The sequence below is a fragment of the Vespula pensylvanica genome, chromosome 3, assembly GCF_014466175.1.
Source record: "Vespula pensylvanica isolate Volc-1 chromosome 3, ASM1446617v1, whole genome shotgun sequence".
In the NCBI taxonomy this organism is placed as follows: Eukaryota; Metazoa; Arthropoda; class Insecta; order Hymenoptera; family Vespidae; genus Vespula; species Vespula pensylvanica.
Window position 1 is genome coordinate 9,804,289 of NC_057687.1, and position 24,692 is coordinate 9,828,980.

At 31.4% G+C, this 24,692-nt stretch overlaps 3 protein-coding genes across 6 annotated transcripts in view; 1 reads left to right on the forward strand and 2 right to left on the reverse strand.

Moving 5' to 3' along the window:
- Nucleotides 1–18,717, reverse strand: part of LOC122627490 (26S proteasome non-ATPase regulatory subunit 1) — a 57,322-nt gene extending 38,605 nt beyond the window's left edge. The window contains exons 1-10 of one of the 2 annotated variants that reach the window (XM_043808612.1): nt 18,564–18,717; nt 18,198–18,315; nt 17,955–18,124; nt 17,666–17,874; nt 17,121–17,579; nt 16,811–17,037; nt 16,485–16,737; nt 16,200–16,388; nt 11,483–11,698; nt 11,152–11,216 (exon numbers count right to left, since the gene is read on the reverse strand). In XM_043808612.1, coding sequence (XP_043664547.1) covers nt 11,152–11,216; nt 11,483–11,698; nt 16,200–16,388; nt 16,485–16,737; nt 16,811–17,037; nt 17,121–17,579; nt 17,666–17,874; nt 17,955–18,124; nt 18,198–18,315; nt 18,564–18,582 — 1,925 coding nt within the window. In that variant the 5' untranslated portion in view covers nt 18,583–18,717. Of the gene's footprint in view, nt 1–11,151; nt 11,217–11,482; nt 11,699–16,199; nt 16,389–16,484; nt 16,738–16,810; nt 17,038–17,120; nt 17,580–17,653; nt 17,875–17,954; nt 18,125–18,197; nt 18,316–18,563 lie in introns of both variants that reach the window. The other variant, XM_043808611.1, reaches the window with a different exon arrangement.
- LOC122627496 (phospholipase A1-like) lies at nt 14,113–16,204 on the forward strand. The gene is made up of 7 exons (XM_043808622.1): nt 14,113–14,243; nt 14,339–14,507; nt 14,825–14,976; nt 15,084–15,332; nt 15,426–15,617; nt 15,704–15,845; nt 15,967–16,204. Exons 1-7 carry the CDS (start codon nt 14,171–14,173, stop codon nt 16,022–16,024), a joined length of 1,035 nt encoding a protein of 344 aa, XP_043664557.1. The 5' UTR covers nt 14,113–14,170; the 3' UTR covers nt 16,025–16,204.
- Nucleotides 18,718–23,345: 4,628 nt separating the features above from the next.
- LOC122627495 (calcium uniporter protein, mitochondrial) overlaps nt 23,346–24,692 on the reverse strand; it is a 47,753-nt gene continuing 46,406 nt past the window's right edge. For all 3 annotated transcript variants that reach the window (XM_043808619.1, XM_043808620.1, XM_043808621.1), the window contains one exon: nt 23,346–24,677. In XM_043808619.1, the coding sequence (XP_043664554.1) occupies nt 24,327–24,677 (351 nt within the window). In that variant the 3' untranslated portion in view covers nt 23,346–24,326. The remainder of the gene's footprint in view (nt 24,678–24,692) is intronic.

The following is a 24,692-nucleotide window of genomic DNA, read 5'->3' on the forward strand; positions in this document are numbered from 1 at the left end:
GAGAGAGAGAGAGAGAGAGAGAGAGAGAGAGAGAGAGAGAGAGAGAGAGGCTGACAATGCGCTTAAGGCAAGGACAACGATGTTACTCGCTCTTCCTATCAACTCGATGGTATCCTCTCTCTATCGTTTGATGTACCGACGAACATCGAGCCACTCCACTTAACGTCAGATTATTTTCTTTGGAGTTCACTTCGAACGTCGATACCGGCCCACCCATCTCTCGAAAGGAATTCTCCAGAGTGCACCATTTCACACAGACCTTTAGGTAAGGAAGCATAAAAATTTTCCAAGTTTCTCACGGATGTTCTCACATCGAATACCATCAAATTGAAATAAATATCTATACGATAAATTCTTCCAATATATCTGTTAACATTGAAAAAAATCGTGATGTCTGTCATTAGCTACGATGATATATTATTTAACTTTCCAATTATACGTCTTTCAAGCTTCGACGGATTTGAAAAAAAAAAAAAAAAAAAAAAGATGTCAACGTTAAAAAAGAGAGAAAGAAGAAAAAAGAAAACTACATTTTCATCTAATATTAGCTAGATGAATATCAAAGTGAAAGAGTAAAAGAGAAAAAAAGAAAGAAAGAGATGAAAAGGGGGTGTTAGGGAGAATGGGAGGTAGAGAAGGAGGAATGGAAAGAAGCCTTTCAGGCGCAGAAACAATATTTGTCGATTCGTTCGAGAACTAGTCTCAGAATGTTCGAACGATTCGTCGATGTTCTATAAGCGACAAAACAGCGAGACTCCACTCAATGTCCAGTATATTTTCCTTCGGGCTTACTACACCCCGCGTTCTCTTTTTCTTCCTGTTCCCCCTCCTCTTCCTTTTTCTCCTCTTGCGAGTCCAGTCTTCTGTCTGTCAATGGCAGTTTTCAACTTCGATGAGAAGAGTGAGAAAAAGAGAAGGTAAAAGAAAGAGAAAGAGGGAAAGAAAAAGAAAGAGAGAGATGAGGTGAGGTTGCGAGAAGCGGACTTGGCATAGTAGAACAATCGTCTCGGTTTGATTGCAAGAGATTAAAACGTTGTTGAGATTAGCTTCGTTTCAGTTTCACTAGAGAAAAAAAAAGAGAGAGAGAAGAGAAAGAAAAGGTAATGTAGAATGAAAGGTAACGAAAGAAAGAGATCAAACGAAACGAGGAAAGATAAATATTTATGATGGGTGATACATTTAGAAAAAAAGAAATAAAAAAAAAAAAAGAAAAAAAAAACAGATAAAAAATCTACGAATGTTAATTAATTGTTCTTTCCTTTTTTTCTTTCCTTTCTAATTATATCTCGTCGATACATACACACGCACACGTGTATGTATATATATATATATATATATATATATATATATATATATATATATGTTATATATGAGGGTAATATAAAAAAAAAAAATCGCGTTAAAACAATTTCTCTCTGGAACGAATTATCTTAGCATAATTTAGGATATTCGATTACCGATTAATTACAACGATCGCGAACGCTAACGTTCCATAGGAATGTTTCATCGGCTCATAGTCGATATTTAATGGGGCCGTTAATCGTGGTGCGACTAATAATCATGTTGGAACGTAATTAACGTATAATTGACGTCGTTCAACGTATTAAAAACACGGACATTATATATTCGATACTCTAACTTTTTATACAGTTATATCTGTAATTCTTTAACTTTCGAAATAATGAAAACCCATCAAGAATTCTTTTATTCGACTTTCTTTCCCATTTCGTTTATAGCAAGGGGGAAAAAGTAAAGTAAAAAGAAAAAAAGAAAAAAAAAAAGAAAGAAAAAGGAAGAAAAAGGAAAATTATTCAAGAAATTCCATAAACTTACAGGAGTAGATTCAATTTCAAAGCGTCTCAATATTCAGAACGTAATACTATTCGATCCTCTCGAATCTATCCTCTCCTCGATATTCCTTTTATCGTCGATAATGGAATTCATATGGATTATGAAACAAAGACGTTAGAAACGACGATTTAGAAAGCTCTTCAACAGTTACGTGGAATGCAATAGGAACATGTACTTATTACGTTCGTGCCAAAGACACCATCACGCATGGAACGCAAGGACGTAATTATTGAAACGATCGATAATACGTTATGCATGTACCTATGTATGTATCACCTAAATACATATCTATATGTTATTAACGCAACTGCATAAAGTCATATAGATGATATTTCTTGTTTCCTTTTATAAAATGTAACGTTAAAAACGATTAATAATGTCTTTTCTCTCTTTTTTTTTAAACACACAAATTTACAACTATATATATATATATATATATATATATATATATATTTATAAATTAAAAGATTATAGTTTAATTAAAATTAAAATTTACTCACATGTGTGTGTGTGTGTGTGTGTGTATATATATATATATATATATATATATTTCCATGTGGATTATTTCACTTAGAATAAATTTTTCTAAAAAGAACAAATTGATCTTTAAAGATGTTAAGATTGCAAAATTAGAGGATAACAACTTTACGGAATAATTCACGATTTCGAGGTTTTCCGTTTCACGATCCGAGATGGGCAATAAATTGAAATCGACCCGAGGATATACATAAAACTTCTCCTACAATGTTCACGAAACTTTCTCATGGGGTTCGGAATCGTACTAAACGTCGAAACCGTGATGGATAACAGACGAAACATCTTGCTCGTTTCGTCGGATTATTTACCAAAGAAAAAGAAAAAAAAAAAAAAGAAGAAGTCAAGAAAACCACCTAGCCCCTATCCCTCACTAAAGAAAGAAGAGAAAAAAAAATAAAAATAAAAGAAAAAAATAAATAAAACCGACAAATAGAGGGATGTTCCAGACTTTGCGAAATCCGAGTTAAGTTTTTGAATATCCTACTACAGTGTCAAAGATACTACCACAATTTTGCATATGGAATTTCAAATGAAACGATAGCTTTGAAATATACGTAAAACGTAAAACGTAAAAGTTTTCGGTTGCGAAACAACTTTCGAGAGATTGGCGTTTCCCCTCCCCCCTTTTTGTGGAAAAACTGAAATAGATAAAGAGAGAGAGAGAGAGAGAGAGAGTGGAAATGGAGGTTGAAGGGGAGGGAAAGGGTAGTGAAGAAGGAAAAGACCAGGAAAGTCAAAGAGATAGAAATTCTACGCGCAGGATTATCGGAAACTTTTCACGCGCGACGCTCCGCGACTGTGTTGTGTGTGTGTGTGTGTGTCTGTGTGTGCGCGCGCGTCCAACTCATTTTGAATTCGGTATACCAAACGATTATGCAAAGTTTTCGTGGTATCGAGAAACTCGCAGGGCATAAACTTCGAAATACTCTATCACTGTTTCGAAAGATGGAATAAGATCGACGTGAGATATGGAAAACGTTATATACTCGTAGGATATAGATACTCCAAGTGTTTCTACATAGCGTGTACCATTTTCGTACGCATTATTCTAAGTATAAGAAGAAAGAACGTTTTCTTTTCGTTTCGTTTCTTTTCTTTTCTTTTTTAACAGATTCGAAAGTAGTATTCGAAAATATATAAACGATAAAAAGTTTACAGCTGTTTGCTATGGAATCGTCGAAAAGGTATTACACGCTTCTTTTCTCTTCGAAATAAAGATATAACAAACGAAAGTCATTTCTTCGAGGAGAATATTACGAGAGAAAGAAAGAGAGAGAGAGAGAGAGAGAGAGAGAGAGAAAGAGAGAGAGATAAAGAACATTTTGTAAAAAAGAAAACGCAAAGAAAGTAGATACGCCTTAGGTTGGGAGGACACTTGAGAAAATGGTAGGAAAAATGTACAACTCCAGCAGGAAATGCGAGATATTAATTTTAGAGTTTTCATTTCTTAAGTCACTCTTTCAGAAAAATCCTCCAGAAATCTGCGAGCGAGGGGGGGGGAGAGAGAGAGAGAGAGAGTTCACTTTTATAGAATACAACATAATAACGATCACGATTCAAAAATGAAGTTTAAGAATTTTTTTTCCTTCCTTCCTTCTTTCTTTTTTACTTTTATTGTTTCTTTAATAAAAATAAAACGAAGCTTTCATCGCGCGTTACGTAATAACCTTAATACTTAAAAATATATATCTATCTGTATACATATATAGCTATCTATCTATCTATCTATCTATCTATCTATTTATCTATCTATCTATCTATCTATCTATCTAATGTCTTTTCCGATAATGTATGATTTTCATATTTTAAGATTGATTAAAGTACATATTCGCGAAGGAATACTTTTTACGTGACTTCGATATGCGATAAATATTAAATTTATCGAACAAATAATATACATATTTATGCGAAGAATTCGTTGACACGTTCTATATTCGAACGTGATAGCGATAATACAATATACGTTTACGATAACGGAACAGACGTAACAGAAGTTACTCGCCTGATAACTTAATGAGCTCTGACGTTATAAGACAGTCCTATCCACTTTAGGGTACGCTGTCCTTAAACGAAACCAGCTAACTACACTCACGGGAAAGCAAGGAACGTCATTTTATTTATTTATTTATTTATTTATTTATTTATTTGTTTGTTTGTTTGTTTGTATCGTATCTTTTTTCTTTTTCTTTTTTCTTTGTTCTTTCTTCCCTCTATACAAATAAATAAATCTCATCGATCTTGAGATATTTCTTGATCTTATTAGACTAATCACAACGGTCTCGTCGGTCTCTTGACAAAATTTATCAAGATTTTTATTAAAAAATGAAGATATATTTTACTTCGAGAATATACCTCTCATCCATTAAATATTATTTCATATTTATATCTAACTAAATAGAAAGGATAGGAAATTTGATACTAATTTTTAATCCTTTCTATATACGTAATGTATTTCAGTTATATTTGTCATCGTCAGAAACAGAAATTGTATACGGTCGATAACATACATACATATATCCGCAATAATCCGATGGCGTATTCTGTCAATTTGTTAGTTAAAAAAGAAAAAAAAAGATGAAATAGAAAATAAAAAAGAAAACAAAACAAAAAAAAGACAAAAAAACGGAGAATAGTATAAAATCAAAAAGCAGAGCAATTAATCGTGGTTGACACGGCTCTCTTGTTTCGATTCGTGACACCTGTAATCGAGCGTATCGTTTCTACCCATAGAATACGTCTACAATACTCTCGTCTATATCTATAATATATATATATATATATATATATATATATATATGCATAGATCAAATATGTATAACACCAGCTGCGTTGAAAATTCGAGTTCAAGGATTAGTTTTCCGTGCTCGTTTGGTATGTTTCGTAAGCAAAAAAAATGTTGACAAAAAAGAAAGAAATAACGCAAATGCGAAAGGGACGAATGTGGGTTGTTAACGTGGGCGAAAGTTTAAAAAAAAAAAAAACCCATGAAAAAATGTAAATAAATAAATAAAATAAATAAACAAATAAATAATAAAAAAATAGAATTCACCTTCATCTCCTTTATTCTCCTTTAAGAATAAGCTTATTCTTAATGAATAAGTAAATTAAGATTTTAATTAAGAAAAAAAAGAAAGAGAAAAAAAAAAAAGAAAGGAGTAAATTGAATTTCGTCAAAAGTGTTTCTTCTCGCATTAAAAACGTTCCATCTTCAATAACCTAAAAATATTTTTGATCTCTCAATTTTTTTCTCTTCAGACACGCTCGGAAAATTGCGCGTGTGAAAATAAATGGAAAAAGTTTGAGAACGATCGAGGTTTAAAATTGAAATCGAAGGCGTGGTGGACAAACCCGATCGAGCCAGGTAGAAATTCAAACTCCATGAGAGACCTGTTATCGTACAAGACGAGCCTTGAGAATTTCCTAATATAACTGCAAATGCATTATACCCTATGCTCTATTCTATAGGATCGAAGATGCACAACTGCCGCGATGTGTGCCCATTGTGCTTCCGGGTATTGTAACGCCGCCATTTTTCTTTGAAAATCCATATACATCAATCAATAATAAAAAGAAATATACGATGAAAACGATAGTACTCTGTAGATGAAAAATATTTTCGTTGGTACGATATAGGAGAAAGAGCGAAAGAAAAAAGAGAGAGAGAGAGAGAGAGAAAGAGAAATAAATAAAAATAAAAGGAACAAAAAAGAAAAGTAAAAAAAAAAGAAAAAAGAAAAAAAAGGAAGAAAAAGAAAAAAAAGGGAAAAAATATATAAAAAAGATTGAAGAGACATTTATATATATATATATATTTATATATATTAAATTTTATATATATATAATATTCATTTATATTCATTTATATAAAAAATATCGTGCGAATATCGAAATGGTTGAATGGTAAACATTTCTAATGGTAACTCGACAATAGAGCTATTTTTATCGGTATTTTCACAGTACTAGGAAGGAAACAAGAGGAATACGATAAAATCTCGTTATGGTTTCTTCGCGGCAATATAGAGGATACGCACCGGCTGACACGCGACACGATATCCCTGCGATATGCCAACCGCTATAAACTAACGTAGCTGCGTCAAGCAGCATTATCGTGATTTCTGGTATGTATAACAACGGAACGTAGCTAGCTCCTTTGTCGAGACGTAGAACGAAGGAGATACGTCACTTTGCGACAAGACAACGAGCTCGGTTAAAACGATTAGGGTTAATAATAACGGTTTATCCGTAAGCAAATATTATCGCTGATAGGCGTGATAATTTCAACGAAATTTTCACGAACATTCCAAAGATTTAATGTAATTAGATTAAACTGTGTATCTTTAGAATTAATAGAATAATGATTAGATTAAGCATTGCTATCTTTAATTAATTAATTATAACTTTTATATGCAATGGTACAGATTTGGATATATGGCTTTTCTTTCTTTCTTTCTTTTCTGTTTTTTAATCGATTAAGTGAATCATAGAAATACGGAGAAGAATATTCAGAGGGTGGTTGGATGTTGGAGTACTTTTGGAAAACGAGCGCGTCTCAAAGTCAACGGCGAGTGCTTGTGGGTAATGTATTACGCGCTAACAAGCGGAAAAGCAAGTTCCCGAGATGAAAGTTCGGTAATAACGTCATCTTAAGGATATTATCCAACTATCCACACAGACTAAAACTACGTTCTCGTTGATCGTTCCCTACGACTTATTCGAGAGGAAACTTGAACCTGCGTGAGACTTATCATTAGAGTTAATCGAATCCAATCTAAACGTGAAATAGGTACTTGCTAAGGGTTTTCCCTTTTTCTATGTCTTCCTTTCTCTCTCTTTCTCTCTCTCTCTCTCTCTCTCTCTCTCTTTTATTTTTCAACTTTTCACAGACTTACAACGACGTACATATATCTTACGTTAACTCCAGGGTAATTTTCGATTCGATAAAATAAACGATGAAGTGTTTAGTCGCACGTCACGAACATTCTGCATCGATTATCATAAATGCATTATTTCTTTTTCTACTTTTCTCTCTTTTTTTTTTTTTTCTTTTTTCCTTTGCTTTTTTTTCTCGTTTTTCTTTTTTTCGGTTAGAAAATTTATCGGATAGTCTTGTCACGGCTCATACCGGCTCTCTAATTTGCTCGATGGAAGTCCTGTGTCGTCCGTCACGAAATTAATTTACATTTAGACCCCGATTAAAGCATTGATTAAAACCGAGCTTAGCGAACGTTACGTGGCCTACATTCGTTTTGATTCACGTCCCGACCTCGCGCGCTTACGTATCTTGCGGTTAATCCCCGATACACGGAAATCCAACTTGTTTCGGTGCTAACTTTTCTTTAATATAATATATTATTTGTCGATTTTAAACACGATCAAATGAATTTGCATAACGATATTATTAAATACGTTAAATACGTCGTTTGGGTCTAAGATGAATCATATACATACATACAACGAAGTACGATTTTTCACAACGTATAATAACATTTTCGATGACATTCGCGAGGTTTCTCTTTTAATATAACGTAATAGCTATTAACGATCATTACTTTTTCTTTTTTCTTCTTCTCTCTCTCTCTCTCTCTCTCTCTTTTTTTTTTTTTCATACAATCAGCCCAAGATCTAGCAATTTATTCGCCAGTGACGTTTCATTCTTCGGGGATCGCACGAAATCGAACATGTATTTCAATTAAGACCTTCGACGGCGGCCATTCGTTTATCGATCTTTCCCGTTCGATCGAGATTCGTTCAGAAAAGTAGAGAGGAAAAGTGGCTCGTGTCTCAATCTCACGAGATCCGGACAAAAAAACGAACGCTATCTTTCGCTCCTTTTGTCTTTTTTATCTTACTCTTTTCTCTTCGTTTTCCTTTTCTTTTTCTTTTTTTTTCTTTTTTTTTTCTACAATACCAATGTTTTTCTTTTCTTCTCTTTTTTTTTTACTTACTATTATCATTAATTTTTCCAAGAGAACTTATACATCGCCCCTTAACGTCCTTAACTTTGCACGAGAAACACTATCCGATATGGTCTTGCTTGGTTAATGAAATTGAATGAAAACGAACTTGCTGGTACAATTAGCGGAAAAGTTTCAACCGCGATAAGAATGTCTATCGTTAGGACAATAAGAGCCATCATTTATTCTCCACAAACTTTTACGGTTAAGTAACAGATTTTCCTCTATAAGTAAGTATGTAATTAAAAACTTTCGATCGATAATTATTTGCAACAATGAATTCCGACAGTCGCTCGTACGAGAAACTTTTTTGGAAAGAGAGAAGAAGAAAAAAAGAAAAAGAAAGAAAGAAAGAAAAAAACAAACAAACAAACAAACAAACAAAGAAACCAAAACGAAAACAAAAAAATTACACGCATTTTTTATAAATACACTTGAGTGATTATCGTTATCGACGTCGCAAGATAAGGAAAGAATGAAAAAAGAAAAAAAAAATAGATATATACATATGTGTGTGTCTGTGTGTAGTTATGAGTAATACATACATACGCACATACGTATATACATACATACATACATACATACATACATACATACATTACTCATAATTATATATTATTCATATTACACTTTTGTATAGATACATATGTACAATATATAAATATAAATACACATTTTCCCCATATCCTATTTCTTTCTTCGTTTCAATATGTTTTACCGCAATATTAATTCTTCTTACTAGATTCCTCGTTGGCCGACTTTTTGATTAACCGTGAGACGACTGAGGAAAATGAAGACTTACTGATCGGATGTAGAAAAGAAAAAAAAAAGAGAAAGAAAAAAAAGAAAAAAAAAGGAGAAGAAACGAAAGAGAGAGAGAGAGAGAGAGAGAGAGAGAGAGAGAGAGAGAGAGAGAGAGAGAGAGAGAGAAAGAAAATAAATTGAAGAGGGAGAAAGGTAGATAAAGAATGAAAAAAAATATCGTCATTACGTTAAGCGAAATAAACTAGCGATAAAATTTCCGATGGAACTCTTTCTTATCGAGTTGACGCTCTCTCTCTCTCTCTCTCTCTTTCTTTTTTGTAGATTAATCATCAGGATTTAATTTAATCTTTCAACCAAGAGGAACAACGACGACGACAACGACGACGACGATGAGGAGGACAACGACGACGAAGACGACAACGACGACGACGACGAGTGATCGTAAATAATTCACCGTGATACAGTACCTTCGAATAGGACACGCGTTCTTTCCAATGCTTTCGAAAGGCTACGGTAACGAGAATGTTGGAACGTAAACGTCGAATAACGTGAAAAATCTATGTACATACGTATACACGTACATCAGCGAAACGAAATGCGACAAGGAAAGTGATAAATTCATGAATAAATTTTATTTAGACATTGTTTCTCACGTTCGTCAAATCATGAATTAATTCGAAAGAAATGAAAAAAATTGATAGAGAATGTTTGTTAAAAAAAAAAAGAAAAGAAGAACAAATGGAAATGAGATAAAAAAATAAAATAAAATAAAATGAAAAGAATAATAGTTAAAAAAGAACAAGATCGATCATTTTTCTTTTAACAAATGATTACCTTACATTCTCTAACTACATTCTAATGAGGAATACGTAAAACTGAAACGCGTAAAAACGTATGAGTCATACATGATGACGTCTATATTGTAACATGCACGAAGAAAATAAAAAAAAAAAGAAAAAAAAAAGAAACAAGATAAAGAAGAAAAAAGAAAAAAGATTAAATGAAATAAGAAATAAATTACAATAAAAAGATGATGATGATGATGATGATGATGATGATGATGATAAAAAGGAATCGATCATCTTTCAAAAAAAAAAAAAAAAAAAAAGAAAAAAAATGATAATCTTATAGAATATTCTCTTTCAACTGCATTCTAATGGAAATAACGGAAACTCGTGAACGTGTGAGGTATACGTAGTAATCCGTCTATATTATTGTAACATACAGTGAGGCTAATGGTTTTACTCGAATACGCAATCAATTAATGAGCGTTTATAGAACCTCGACGTGATAATGGAAAGCCTGGCTTACGCACAGATTGATTACTACTTATCCATTTAAGAGTAGGTACAGTTTGCCGATCACACCGAAGTGATAAATATATCGATTTAAATGCTAACTCAATAAATCGCACAAAAGAGATAAGGATGATAGGAAAACCGCGATTTGTATGTGCAGGTACGGTTTAATCGAATTAAAAATGTTAGGAAATGATTTTGTCAATGATTTCGATACAAAGAAATTAAAGAACAGCTAAATAAAATAAAATTGAAACAAAAATTAAAACAAAAAAAAAACAAAAAAAAAAAAAGAAAAAAGTAAAAATAAACAAAATCGTTAATCGATATAATCGAGTTTTCGAAAAACAAATCCTTGAGATATTTGATCGTTGATTTATCAGCGAGATTAAAATTATTTCCCATCCCATGACAAGTTTGTTATATAAAATTGGATTCACTGGATTTAATTAGGTTAACATTCGATAATAAATAAGATATATCGAAAAATTTGATGATACACACACATACACACATACATTCTCAATTTATATGATTAGTCTTTGAAAATAATTCACTTAAAAGATAATTTTTACCGACGATACTGAAGTACCCCTCCCCCTATCCCCCCCCTTCCCCTAAATAAAGATGAAATTCCTGCACGATCACCTGTCACGATCCGATTTAAAACGAAAGAGTCAAGAATTCGCTTTCTTGAATCATATATATCCTTGATAAAAACTATAGTATTCTATTCGGGTACTCACCTGAACAAGAGGAATCCTAAGCCGGTGACTGCTGCGCGCCGGACATCGTCATTTACGTCAGAAACCTGATAAAAGTGTTCGTGTAAGTATGTCGATCCATAAAATGCAATGACGGTGATATCGATATGTGAAATTCAATATCGGGTCAAGGATGAAAAATGTATGAAATTCGAATTCTCTGTCTATGGTCTTTTCTTATTTTCTTTTTTCTTTTCTTTCTTCTTTCTTCTCTTTTTTTTTTCCTCCCTTTGACCACCCTCTTTCTTTTTTCCTTTTCGTTCTCGCTCTTTTTTTTTTGTCTTTATTTCTTTATTTTAATAAAATTACTTACGGCAACGTGTAGTAACTTTCGTATGGCTTGATTGTTCCCAGTACCACAATAAGCCATAGCCAACGTGTACATGCCGCTTCTTCGTAAAATCGGATCCTTATCGGCGCAAAGGGATGAAACGAGAGGATCAGCTTCCTCAAGACGTCCATACATAGTAAACGCAATACCGACCGCCAAGCCACGTAGGATTTTCTCATGTTGCGTTTCTTGAGCATACTGAAAAAAAAAATATATATATATATATATATATATAAAAGTTGCGAGTAAAGATAACTTGAATTAAATTATCTGCAGAAAGAAAAAAAAAAATATATATATATATATATATACACACATATGAATTTTTCATATCTTTTCGACGAACGTAATTGTTTCATTGAGATGAAAGCATTTTTTTTTCTTTTCTTTTTTCTTCTTCCTTCTTCTTTCAAGATTTTCTACAACTATTTGTTGTACTTTTTATTCGTTACAAAACTAAATAGAGAAGGATCGGAATAGTGGATCAAATCTTTGAGTTGAAGAAGAAGAAAAAAAAAAAAAGAGAGAGAAAAGGAAAAGGAAATAAAAATACATACACACACATATATCTTGCAACAGTAACGCGGTAGAACCGCATTTTATCATGAATGAGAAAATATCGAAGACATTTCTTACAACGTGTTCCGGTAGATCGGAGCACATTATATCGCTTTTATTATGAAAAATATATACGTACGACACATTGGAAAACGTATATCGTACTCTTTTTCGAATCTGCCGTTCGATACTTTCTTAGGAATTTAATGATGGTTGTAAATTTTAATGTGATGTCTTTTTCGAAGGAACGAATTTTCTCGATATTGAGTAGGACTTTACTACAGTGTGTCGTTGCTCTCAAAAAGAAAAAGAAAAAGAAGAACAGAAAACAAAGAAGAAGAAGAAGAAAAAGAAGAAATAGTACTCTAGAAATAATCAAAGAAAAATCTCGAACGAATCTCGATCGTGATCATTTTGCGCGCAAAGTAGGAGTGCTATACTACTTTTTTTTCCCCTCTTCTTTTCTTTTCTTTTTTTTTGATTTCCTAGATAATTACAGTCGAGATCGATTTATCTCGTAACGTTACACGTCTGCTTTGTCGAATTGAAAAAAAGATAAGGAAAGAGATAAGTGTCGATTCGTAAGTTCGTAAATAGCTCGGAGTTAAGTTGTTTCTAATGAAATATCGCAAGAAAAATTATGAGAGAAAAAAAATTCTATCTCTCTTTTTCCTCTCTCGCGTAATATACTCTTTTTAATGCGTATGAATTTGCTTTGTGAGATTAAAAAAAAAAAAAGAAAAAGAAAGAAAGAAAAGAAAGAAATGACTCATTGTGAATGAATTACCATTGGGCGAAATTTAATTATTCTACACTCACAAAAGGAAAATGATGTCGGCAATCGTTGTGTGCTCTTGTAAAACTCGGAAATTAAGTCCTTTTTTCTTCCTCTTTTTTCTTTTTCTTTACACCGATATATTTTATAAATCGTATTAAATTTTATCTAACTTGGTATAAATTGTGACCTCGAATATATCATAAGATGTTGACCTAATCATTTAAAAGTCTCTCGACGTGTACGCTATATGTTTATTTGTATATGTTACTCGTTGGAAATGTTAAATATACCGTTTTAAATTTTACGAAAGATCTAACATAAATCATATTTTCTATATATTACGCAAGAGCGAAGGTACTCGCAAAAATTTTCGCTTTTAAAAACGCTTAACGAGATCTCAACGTCGCTTTTTTTTTTTTTTTTTTTTTTAAATAAAAAAATAATTTTTAAATAAAAAGAAAAGGGATAAGAAAAAAAAAAAAATTGTAAGTCTCGTGAGATGTAACATCTTCGTAAATAATTTCTGAATAAATTTTTTAATACCTTCTCTAATCCGCATTCGACGAATAAAATGATTTAAAAGGTTGGAAAATCATCTTCTATATTTGCACAATCGGAATTTCCACTATGCATGCTATTAATTATACCGTACAAGTTTCCGCTCTATGATTCGATCACAAGTGTTCACTTATGATGTAATTAGTATCTGACAAATGTAAGGAACGTAACATTGTAAAAATAAATATCGTAATATTATAAAAATTAAATGGAGACAAGATCCTATTGACAAATAATAAAAATCCTATTGATACACGAACAAAAAAATTCTCGATCTTTACGAATCAAAGCTGATTCAAAAATAATTAAAAAAGATATTATCATCGTTTGTAAACTAGTCTAGTAATAATATCGTTCTTATCGATTTGTCTTTTTTTTTTTTTTTTTCCTTTATATTGAACAAAATAAAATCTGCAACAAAAACGAGTACTTTGCAATCTTAAATAAATATATTGGTGATAATAAAATCAATTAACAATAAATCAATATATATATATATATATATATATATATATATATATATATATAATCTAGTGAGCGAAAGAAAAAAATAAAATACAATACAAAACAATTTTTTCTTTTACATTGTTGATTGCGAAAAGCATCTCGTGATAAATATCTTGTTTAGGTTGATACTATTTCCCTTTCGTATTAACGCACGTGGAAGAACAAATTCCTTGATAAAAATCTCGCATTATCGAGCATTGTGGTATACTAGTAGATAATCCGTAAAGCGAGTCTGAGAGTATAAAAGGAACGATTTGGAGTTGTCGAGAATGAAAACGAAGACGAAGACGTACTCTGACGCATCGGTCGATACAATGTGTTCTCCGTTGATTTTGTTAGCACGTTGGTATCACATGAAATGAAAGAAAAAAAAAAAAAAAAAAATCGAATATTTAATTGATGATATACGTATATATATATGTTACTTTTAATTTCAGTTTTTGGTGCTCTATCTCTAAACTTCGTCATAGCCGAAGATATATATTATTTTTCTGATGATACTGGGACTACTCACGAAATTTCTGTGGAGGATTACGAATTAACCTACGAGGATATTATTTATTTGAGAGCTAATTTATCAGGAGTTAAATTCATTCTTTATACACGGTTAGTATATAACATATATATATATATATATATATATATATATATAATAATTCAAATTATTATAGAGATATATAATATTAAATTGATGCAAAAGTTCGTCTCATTTTTTAAATAAAAATTGAAGAAGAATTTTATTTTTTTATATCATTATTTTATATCATTATTATTTTATACCATTATTTACTATTTTCAGTAAATAAAATTTTTCTTCAATTTTCGTATAAAAAAGGTAGAAGGAACTTTCGTATCGATCAATATTAATCGTGATCAATAATTTATTGAAACGTTTATCACAAAATTTAACTCACTTGTTTCAGACAAAATACCGATGGTTATATTTTAAAAGTGGACGACATACCTAATCTTAAAGATCCTACTTGTACGTGGAACGCAAGTAATCCTACAAGAATTATTACACACGGTTGGGGAGGATCTTACAATGTTGATTCATGCGTTGAACCTCGCAATGGTATGTATGATCTAAATGATTTTTTCTTTCTCTTTTATTTTTTTTTTTTTTTTACATATTAAATTAAATTAGATCTTTGTAACAAAATATTGATTTCATGTTTCCAGCCTATTTAAAAGTTGGTGACTTCAACATAATCGTAATCGATTGGTCAAATATTGCTAGTAATAAACTTTACCATAAAGTGAGAGCGTGTTTACCTAACGTTGCTTCGTACGTTGCTAAATTTATAAATTATATGCAAACTGTTGCCGATCTAAATCCTAAGAACACATTAATGGTTGGCCATTCTTTGGGTGCTCATCTTGTTTCACTCGCAGCAAATAATGTTTTGGATACCATTGCAGAAGTTGTCGGTAAGTTGAAATATATACGTACACACATACACACACACATTAAAATTAAATCGTATTGTTCAATATATTATTCGATAATGATTTTACTGTTAGGTCTTGATCCTGCTGGACCAGGTTACACAAATTCTAAATCTGATGGTAGAATCGATAGAAGTCATGCAGAGTACGTGCAAATAATTCATACGTGTTCTGGAAGATTAGGCTTAACAGCTAACTATGGTACAGTTGATTTTCATATGAACGGTGGACGCATACAACCTGGATGCAGTATCTTGGATATAATAGGTATTTTAAATTCTTAAATTCTTCCTATGAATTTTAAGTCTACTTTCAAAACTAAACTATCATTTTCTTTTTTTTCTCTTAAACAGGACATTGCTCTCACGCAAGAGCATACAAATATTTTTCCGAATCCATTGAAAATCCGTATGGTTTTCGAGTTACCCCTATCAAATGTACACGATCTTCGTCATGTGCCAACGTATATATGGGTGGAGCTTTTCTCGATCACAAGTAAATCATCTTACTAATCTTATATATATATATATATATATATATATATATATATATATATATATATTTTTTGTTTCTTAATTCAGAAATTAATTAATTAAAACTTTCTATAATTTTACAGCGCTCAAGGATCTTATACACTGTCTACTGCCAGCGAACCTCCTTACGCTTTAGGATAATGTGATATTTTTTGTTTTATCACAACTATTGTAAATATTGTTTATATTTTAATAAAGTATTTTTTTTTTCTTTTTTTTTATATTAAACACAACTTACTGATATATATATATATATAAATATATAATTTTAATTTTTCTGTGATATTTGAAGTTATGAAATATAGACAAAACTTACCGCAACCATGTCTTCGATAGCTTGAGTAGACTTAGAACCCAGCATGACCATTCCCATTGCAATTCCTGCTGCTTCGCCAGTAACTGCATCATCTTGATATAAATTAAATTTCAATTGTTCGTATACGTCCTGACGATGAGAACCCATGGCTGCTAATCCAAGTCCTAAGCAACCACCATGACGAACCATCTAGAATTTGAAAGTATGAATTTGTTTTTGAAGTACGCATCAAAAAAAAAAAAGAAAAAAAGAAATATGAAAAAATAAACTGACAAGGTATTATACCTCATTTTGTGCATCTTTAAGTTGACCTAACAGATAATCTGTTATGGCAGCACCATGATTTGCATGGATTAGCCCGAGTGCGTAGAGACCACCACCCTCCGAATAACCTGCACCAGCTCCTGTGTCACGTGGTAAATAAGATTGCATTAACGCTAATGCTTCTTGCTCATGACCTCTGTGAATTACTCCTAGAGAAGCCGTTGCTGTCAATTTGGCCCAGTTTGTAGCACGAGCTAACCACTCCAAATTATCTCTAAAGAATTAAATCGGTCGATTATAAAACATACATAAGAATACAGTATAGAAAATATTTATTATCGTCGTACCGTAAAAATTGATCACTAGTAGTTCCAGAATGCATGAATGCATTTGCTATTACGGTGGCAGTGTGACAAATGGATACGCGTATAGCATCCTTTGTATTTTTTAATATCAACATATCTGTATGATTACTACGAATTAAGAATTGTAAATGTAAATCAATGGATATTTCTCCTCCCAAAATACTAGATAAAGCATCAACACGTTCTTGTTGTTCCTTTTCTTCAGGACTCTAAGGGCGAATAATCAATTAAAAAAAAAAAAACAATAACAAACAAACAAATTTTAAGAAACGGCTAATAGATATATACGTACTAAGTTTTCGATACTACGTTGTGTCTTTTCCTCCAGTGCCGGTGTACTACTTTCAGTCTCCATACTGGCAGAATTTGAACTAGTTTCAGCAATTGGTTTCGCAGCAGGCTTAATAATAGGTTTTACCATAAGAGCTGCTGGTATTGGAGCAGTGGCTCGCAATGCTTGCAAAACACGACCAAGAAATTGTTGCGTTGCTGATTCGTATAAATCAAAGGCGATTTGATAGGCCATCAAGACGCAATCTTGAGAACCTTTGCTAAGTTTATCTAAAAGTTCTGCAACAGCTAATGGATCATCAAGAAATATGAGACACTGACACATATTCACGTAGTCAGGTGTTCCCAGATTACGATAAAGATTTACTAAACAGCGGAGTACGGTATTACGGAAGCCCCTATTTTGTATAAGACTCATAACAACTTGGAATGCATATGACAGCATGCCACTTACGTCATCCTGCAATTAAAAAAGGAAAAGAAAAATGAATTATATAAAATTTCACTGCATAATCAATAGTACAAAATATTTACTTTGTATCTTACAGATTGCATAATGGCAGCTTCAAAAACATCCATTCTACGTGTTTCAAGAGCAAGACCAAGTGCCTGACGATACTGATTGTCTTCTAAGCAACGATGAAACATTCTATTCACAATTCCTTCAAGTCTCGGATCTATTCCCTTACTACCTGGTGGTAATTTTCCCTCAGCTTCCAATACACGTTGTTGAGTATAATAATCAATGCATTTTGCTATAAGAAAGATACTACCGATATAGAAAATACAAAGGAAAACGTCTCATACTTATTAAGAAAAAAGGCGTATAAAATACCTATAGTAGTATCGACATATTCATTACGAGCATTCACATCAAACAATTCGCCCGCTCCAAGAGCATAAGTAAGGGAATCTTCAAAACTTCCTAAATGGTAATATACTTTACTGGCAACTAAAGCAGCCAATTCGTGTTGGTTAAATGACTTATCCTCGTGTAGAATTTCACTAAAATATTAAACAAACCTTATTTATCCTTAGAACATATTTCATACAAATGACTTATATATTATTCACATACATCTTCTCAATCGCTTCAGAAATCTCAGGCCAAAATTCATCAACAATCATGTCGAGCTTCTTTAAAGCAAACACCTTCAATTCAGGCATTGGTTCTTCCAGCAAAGATATAATACCAGCTGAGAAAATACAGTAAAATGATTAGAATCAAATTAGAATCGATTATCTTTACATACAATTATAATGAAATATATATAGTTTCAAACATTGACAAGTATATCATAGATTTTTAGGTTAGGGAATACAGGATTTGCAAATCATTATACATAACTCTAATGACTGCCGTCAAAGTATGACAAAGAAAATCTTTTATAAATTATTCGATACTCGTTACAACAATTTATAAGAATACAAAATAAAATTTTACCTGCAGACGTGATATTCATCTTGATTTTCACCTGATACAACTTTTTTTATAGAAATCTCAAAGAGAAATTTGTCGAGATGCGACACGAATCCTGCCAGCTAAATTCAACTGAATTGAAGCTCCAGCACCCTCGTCAGTGTTGCCAACATGAAGTATAAATCTATAACGATAGATACATTTTGAAAATTCTAGTCCACTAATTCTAGTCCTATAAATCTAACCTCACAAAAATGCGTTAATTAAACGCTTTATATAGGAATTAAATATAACGTTTTTCTAACCTATATTTTAATTCTGTATTTTATATTCATATATATATAGAGATAAGACGTTAAAAAATAAAAATTCCGATATCCCACGATGAAAAAAGTTTTACCAACGCCTCCGTTGAGAATGCTTGATCCAATGTCGCTGTTGTCGATTCCCGCTGATGATTAAACTATACGAATATTTACTAACGCCATGATCGTATGAAATCAATTTTTATATTCAATACTACCTAATTAATTAACACAAAGAATCGAAAAGTTCGACGAATAATTCGACAGTATTTACGTCGTATTACATTTACATTTTTATATATTACGTCGTAAGTAATATCAATTATCCAAATCTTACAATGAATTCCTACTTATGGAGACCCATAATTCTTTTATATTTTTCATATAAATAATCGCTCGTTTACGTATAGTATAAATGTATTATAAATAAATAGAAATTTAATAAAAATTGATATATATATATATATATATATATATATATATATATATAGTATGTTGATACGTTTCGTCGTTAAGATGGATATGATAATAATCGATAATTGTAATAAAATATTATAGAAATTAAGTTCGCATTATATATTATACGATATTTGCTATAATTTATTGTATAATTTGTTAAACGAAATTCGATAAATAAATGGAAAAAGTATTGAAAATATTAAAAATTCAAAGATTACTTACGGGAGATCCATTACGGTCGACTTCTGCCGCGTAAATGAAGGCAATATTAAGATAGCTACGTTCTGATTGGTTGTTTGATTTCTGATATAATCACGTGACTTTTATCGATCTATATAGAATATTTCAAATGAACAAAGGCTAATGTTTACACGCACACGTTATATTATGTTTATATAAAATACAATTGAAAATGTACGTATATTTGTGATCTTTAAATGGAAATTTAAACTACAAAAATTATTGTTATTAAATAATATTAAAATTTAATTTATGATTAGAAATGAGTAATCTCTTCGATATTCCTTTGCGCGTAAATCTATCGATCAAAATGAACGTATAATTAAGAAATAGTTTTCAAGTAACGTGTCTTCGGATTATAAAAATAATCACTAATATTACTACATACAAAAATGTGTTACGCATTAATCCGATTTATAAATTACGTGTATAGAGAAATGTATAACCAATTTTAGTTAATCGCGTTTGTATTTAATATTTTGTTCCTACTTGTTACTGAAAGTACTTGTTACTGAATAAACACCCTTTATCAGCATGCGACGGATGAACAACTTTAATACAATAATAAGAAAAGAAATTTGAGGATAGGCCATTTTCAAAAAAATAGTTTGATTTATAATTTTTGATTTTAAATGTATATATATTTCATTGTATTTCTGTTTTTTTTTCTTTTCTTTTATATAGAAGTAGGTACATGGACGTACATCACAGCAGAACTCTGAATTGAATAAATATATGTATATGTATATATATATATATGTATTTATATATATATATATATCAGAATAATTATTTACATACGAAAAAACATCACGAAGCGTTTTTGAAACGACCGTAATCGATAAAACATTTTGTTCTTTTTTTTCTTTTCTCTCAGCGCACACCATTATACATGGTAACGAGAAATATCGTACGATAAATGTCCTTCTTCAACAATAAATAACAAGCGCTGTAAAATTTCATCGATGGTTACAGTCGTGTCTTTAAAAAAAAAAACAAAAAAAAAAAAGAAAGAAAGAAAGAAAAGAAAAACAAACAAAAATGACAAAGAAAATTTTGTTAATGGTAGTGATTTACAGAAAAATTGTTGTCGATTTAAACACAAATATCCGTAAAGCTACAACTGAGTATCATCGGCGTGTAACAATTGTGCAATTTTTCCTCACAAATTTTTTATACAATTCCATACGCACGCTAATGTATATATATATATATATATATGATCAGAGAATCGATCAAAATTAATAAATAGATATATTATATACAACGATATTAAATGCAATTCATTTCTCATTCAATTAATATAATATTATTTATCGATTTAAGAATTCCTTTCCTTTTTATTTTCTTATTGTTTTTTTTTTTTTTCTATTTCTTTTCTCTTTTTCTCCTTTCTTGTTTAGGCATTCGTACAATATAATAATAAGCTCAGCGAAAATCGGCGCAACAAGATCCATTTGTAAAATAACGGGATACGCGTATATATATATATATATTTATATATTTATACACAATTCGTATTTGTTATTTCTTTTTTTTCTTCTTCTTCTTCTTCTTCTTTATATATATGTACAAAAATCTTTCATATACGAAATCTTTTATAACGATTGTAAAAAATTTTGTCGGGTAATAAATATGGCTCTGCGAGGATCGACGATTCCGTCTGCATAAACGCACGTCGAGCGACGCTTGTTCACCCTATTATAATCAAATTATCACGTCCTTTTCCCTACCTCCTTTTTGTTTCTTACAAATTCTCAATCAGACTCTCTGGATTCAAAGGTATATCAAGAATGTTGGACGCAGAGATAGTAATAGATCGTTAAATTGGCACTAAAAGATTACGGGTTCGTCTACGCGCGTGTAATTGTGTTTTCCTTAATCGCGACGCGTGCAACGTGCTTACAAGCGTTTTTATTACGTTATTTTTTTCCTCTCTTCGATTTTTCCATAAATACCTAAAACTTTCTCGTCGAATTGTGTGTCTACTTCAAATATTCGATTCGATACATTTTTCTATATCATCAAGAACAATTTCTGTTTTACATTTTCAAGCCGTAGTAGAGAATACTCGATTTTATTATTATTATTATTTTTTTTTTGCAAAGCCCCTACGTTTATTCGTCTGTAAAATCGTAATTATTTTGTTCTCATCGTTCATTGATATCTTTTTCTTTTCTCCTTTTTTTATTATTTTTTTTTTCTTCCTTTCTTTCTCAATCCCGTGCCAAAACGTGTCTTTAACATGAGTCTAATAGAGGGACGTGCCTATAAAAAGGAACGGATGATCTATTATTTATTTCATCCCTTTCTTTTCTTTCTTTTCTTTTTCAAGCGATTTATAGGATTAGAATAATTAGGAAAGATCAATAGAATTATAATAGCAGCTTGACAGATGGATGATTTCCGTCACGGACGATCGATTGACAGATCGATCTTTCGTCAACGATTCACTCGCTTCATCAATCTCGTCTCTGGATAACAATTTCTTAATTAAATAAAAAGAAAAAAGAAAGAAAAAAGAAAGAGAGAGAGAGAGAGAGAGAGAGAAAAGGAAAAAAAAAGATAATAATAATAACAACAACAACAACAACAATGATTTCAGCGAAAGAGATAATTAATCATATTGCCGTATTGCATCGTCGAGGTAAAAGTTTGGAGAAAATTATTTATACTTTCGATTAAGAAGAATGATAAAATAATCACAGCTCTTCGTTACATACATTACTCTGTTAAATAAGTACAACGGAGGGGGCGTAATTATTTCCTCTTCTTCTTATTTTCTTCCAACAAGAGAGAAAGAGAGAAAGAGAAAGAGAAAGAGAAAGAGAGAGAGAGAGAGAAAGAGAGAGAAACGTTAATATGAGTGATCCCATCGTATTTCACGGTAGTGACTTCACGATTACGGACGGATAGAATGTTAGGAGGAGACTTTTACGAAAGCGAGAAAAAGTTCCTTAGAGATTCTAATAGTAATCTACTTTCAACGTTTAGTCATACGTACGATACTTTCATGGAAAATATTCCAGAATGTTATAGGATAGTTAATGACATAGATGTAATCCATACAAACGGCAATATGTACTTTTCATTTTGTCACTTGGAACAAAAATAGGATATAACGATAGTTAGAGAAATAATAATCAGATTTCGTATGTTCGATAATCAAATACGAAGCTTTGTATTCTTATCGTGTAATGGCGCGCGCGATACTAACATTAACGTTTAATATTTATAAATAACGGATACACGTTTAATTATCAACAATTTCATATAACACCTCTTTCTTTTTTATTAAATATCAACGTGGTGCGCGGAAACGACAAGGAAAAGAAAGAAGAGAAAAAGAAAATAGAACGAAGAAAGAAAGAAGGTGTCGTCATTCGATAAAAAGTGTATGTGTATGTGTGTTTGTGGCCGTGAGTGTGCGTGTGTGTGTGTGTGTGTATATATATATATATAAGTACATACATTTAACATAGTTATTTAGGCGTGTGAGATCGCTTTACAGAAATTCGTAGTGTCTTCATTCATTTACATCGTCATTGATCGACGATCAGCAAATGAGAATCATCGCGGTTTAATCAAGTTAAAAATCTATAGGAACATAAGCGTGTAATTCTCAATGACGTGACGATTATCACATATCAAGCATATGAGCTGATCATCGATCCTCGTCTAATACATTTAAAATTGTAACTTGTATATATTTAGAGAATAAAATCGTTAAATTTTCGTTTTACAATTGTACGAAATTAAAAGAATATTTTTATATATATATATATGTGTGTGTGTGTGTGTGCATGTGTATGGATATACACATACATATACACATATATATGTTTTATAAAATTCACAAAAATAATTACATTAAAAAGCTGGCTTGTTTCAGCGATCGAATTAGAAGTTAAAATATTAAACGAATCTTCCGGTTACGGTTGATTAAATTTAATAGAGATTTCGATGCATCGTGAAAGAATAGTCCGTCGATTATGCGAATTTACAGCATAATCGTTTCGACTTACACAAGTTAGATTAATCACGGCGAAGACGAAAAACACGGAAGACACCATCGCGTACGATTTCTTTCTATTCATTTTCATCCTTATTATTTCCTTTGAATCTATCACAACCGTGCAGCAAACGTGCAGGCCTCTTCTTAATAATAATAATAATAATAATAATAATAGTAATAATAATAGTAATAATAATATTAATGATAATAATAATGATAATAATGATAATAATGATAATAATGATAATAATAATAATAATTATATATTAAAGTCGTTGAGATGAGGAACGCCGTCAATATATATACGGCTCGGACACGGAAGACTGCGACGAAGATTCTAGTCGATTAAGTTCTCTTTTATATATATATATATATATATATATATATATATATATATACATACATACACGTACACACACACATATATATATATAAAAGAAAATAAAAAAAGAAAAAGAAAAAAAAAGACTTGAATAATCACGTAAATATCTTCGTACTCAGCTTCTCAATTTCCTAGAGGTACTCGTCCTGATAATTTGACCGAGCTAGTTTATTAATCACTCAGGAGTATTTGATCTTTTTTCTTTTTTCTTTCCTCCCATTTTCTCTTTTCCTTTAGTTTCAATCTTTTTCTTCTTTTTCTTCTTCATCTTCTTCTTCCCCTTCCTCCTCAATAAGATTAATTTTTACAGTTCACAAAAAAACAACAATCGTTGACGTTCTTACGTCGGTGATTGACCTGTTTGATTCGTAACTGGAATCAAAAACTTATCTAAACTTATCGTACTCGAGTGTCTTCGATGTTTCTCTTTTGTCGATCTTTGCTGTTGACGTTCTAGGAACGTCTCTTTCAGGACTAGGACTAGGACTTGGACTTGGACTTGGACTAGGCGAGGAACTAGGCGATCTTGAGCTGCTCGAGGTATATCTTATTCTCTTTTGTTTCATCTCGAGTTTTCTTTCGTATAAAGGACCACGAATCACTTTCAGTGTACCCTCCAATTCGTATGCACGATCCTTCAATCGATTGTACGCGTTCAAATCTAGTCCGACCTGTTTCGCTCTTTTGTGAAGTTCTATCAAACGCCGTCTGTTCACTACGTCCTGTAGTACGTATTCCTGTAGATATACACC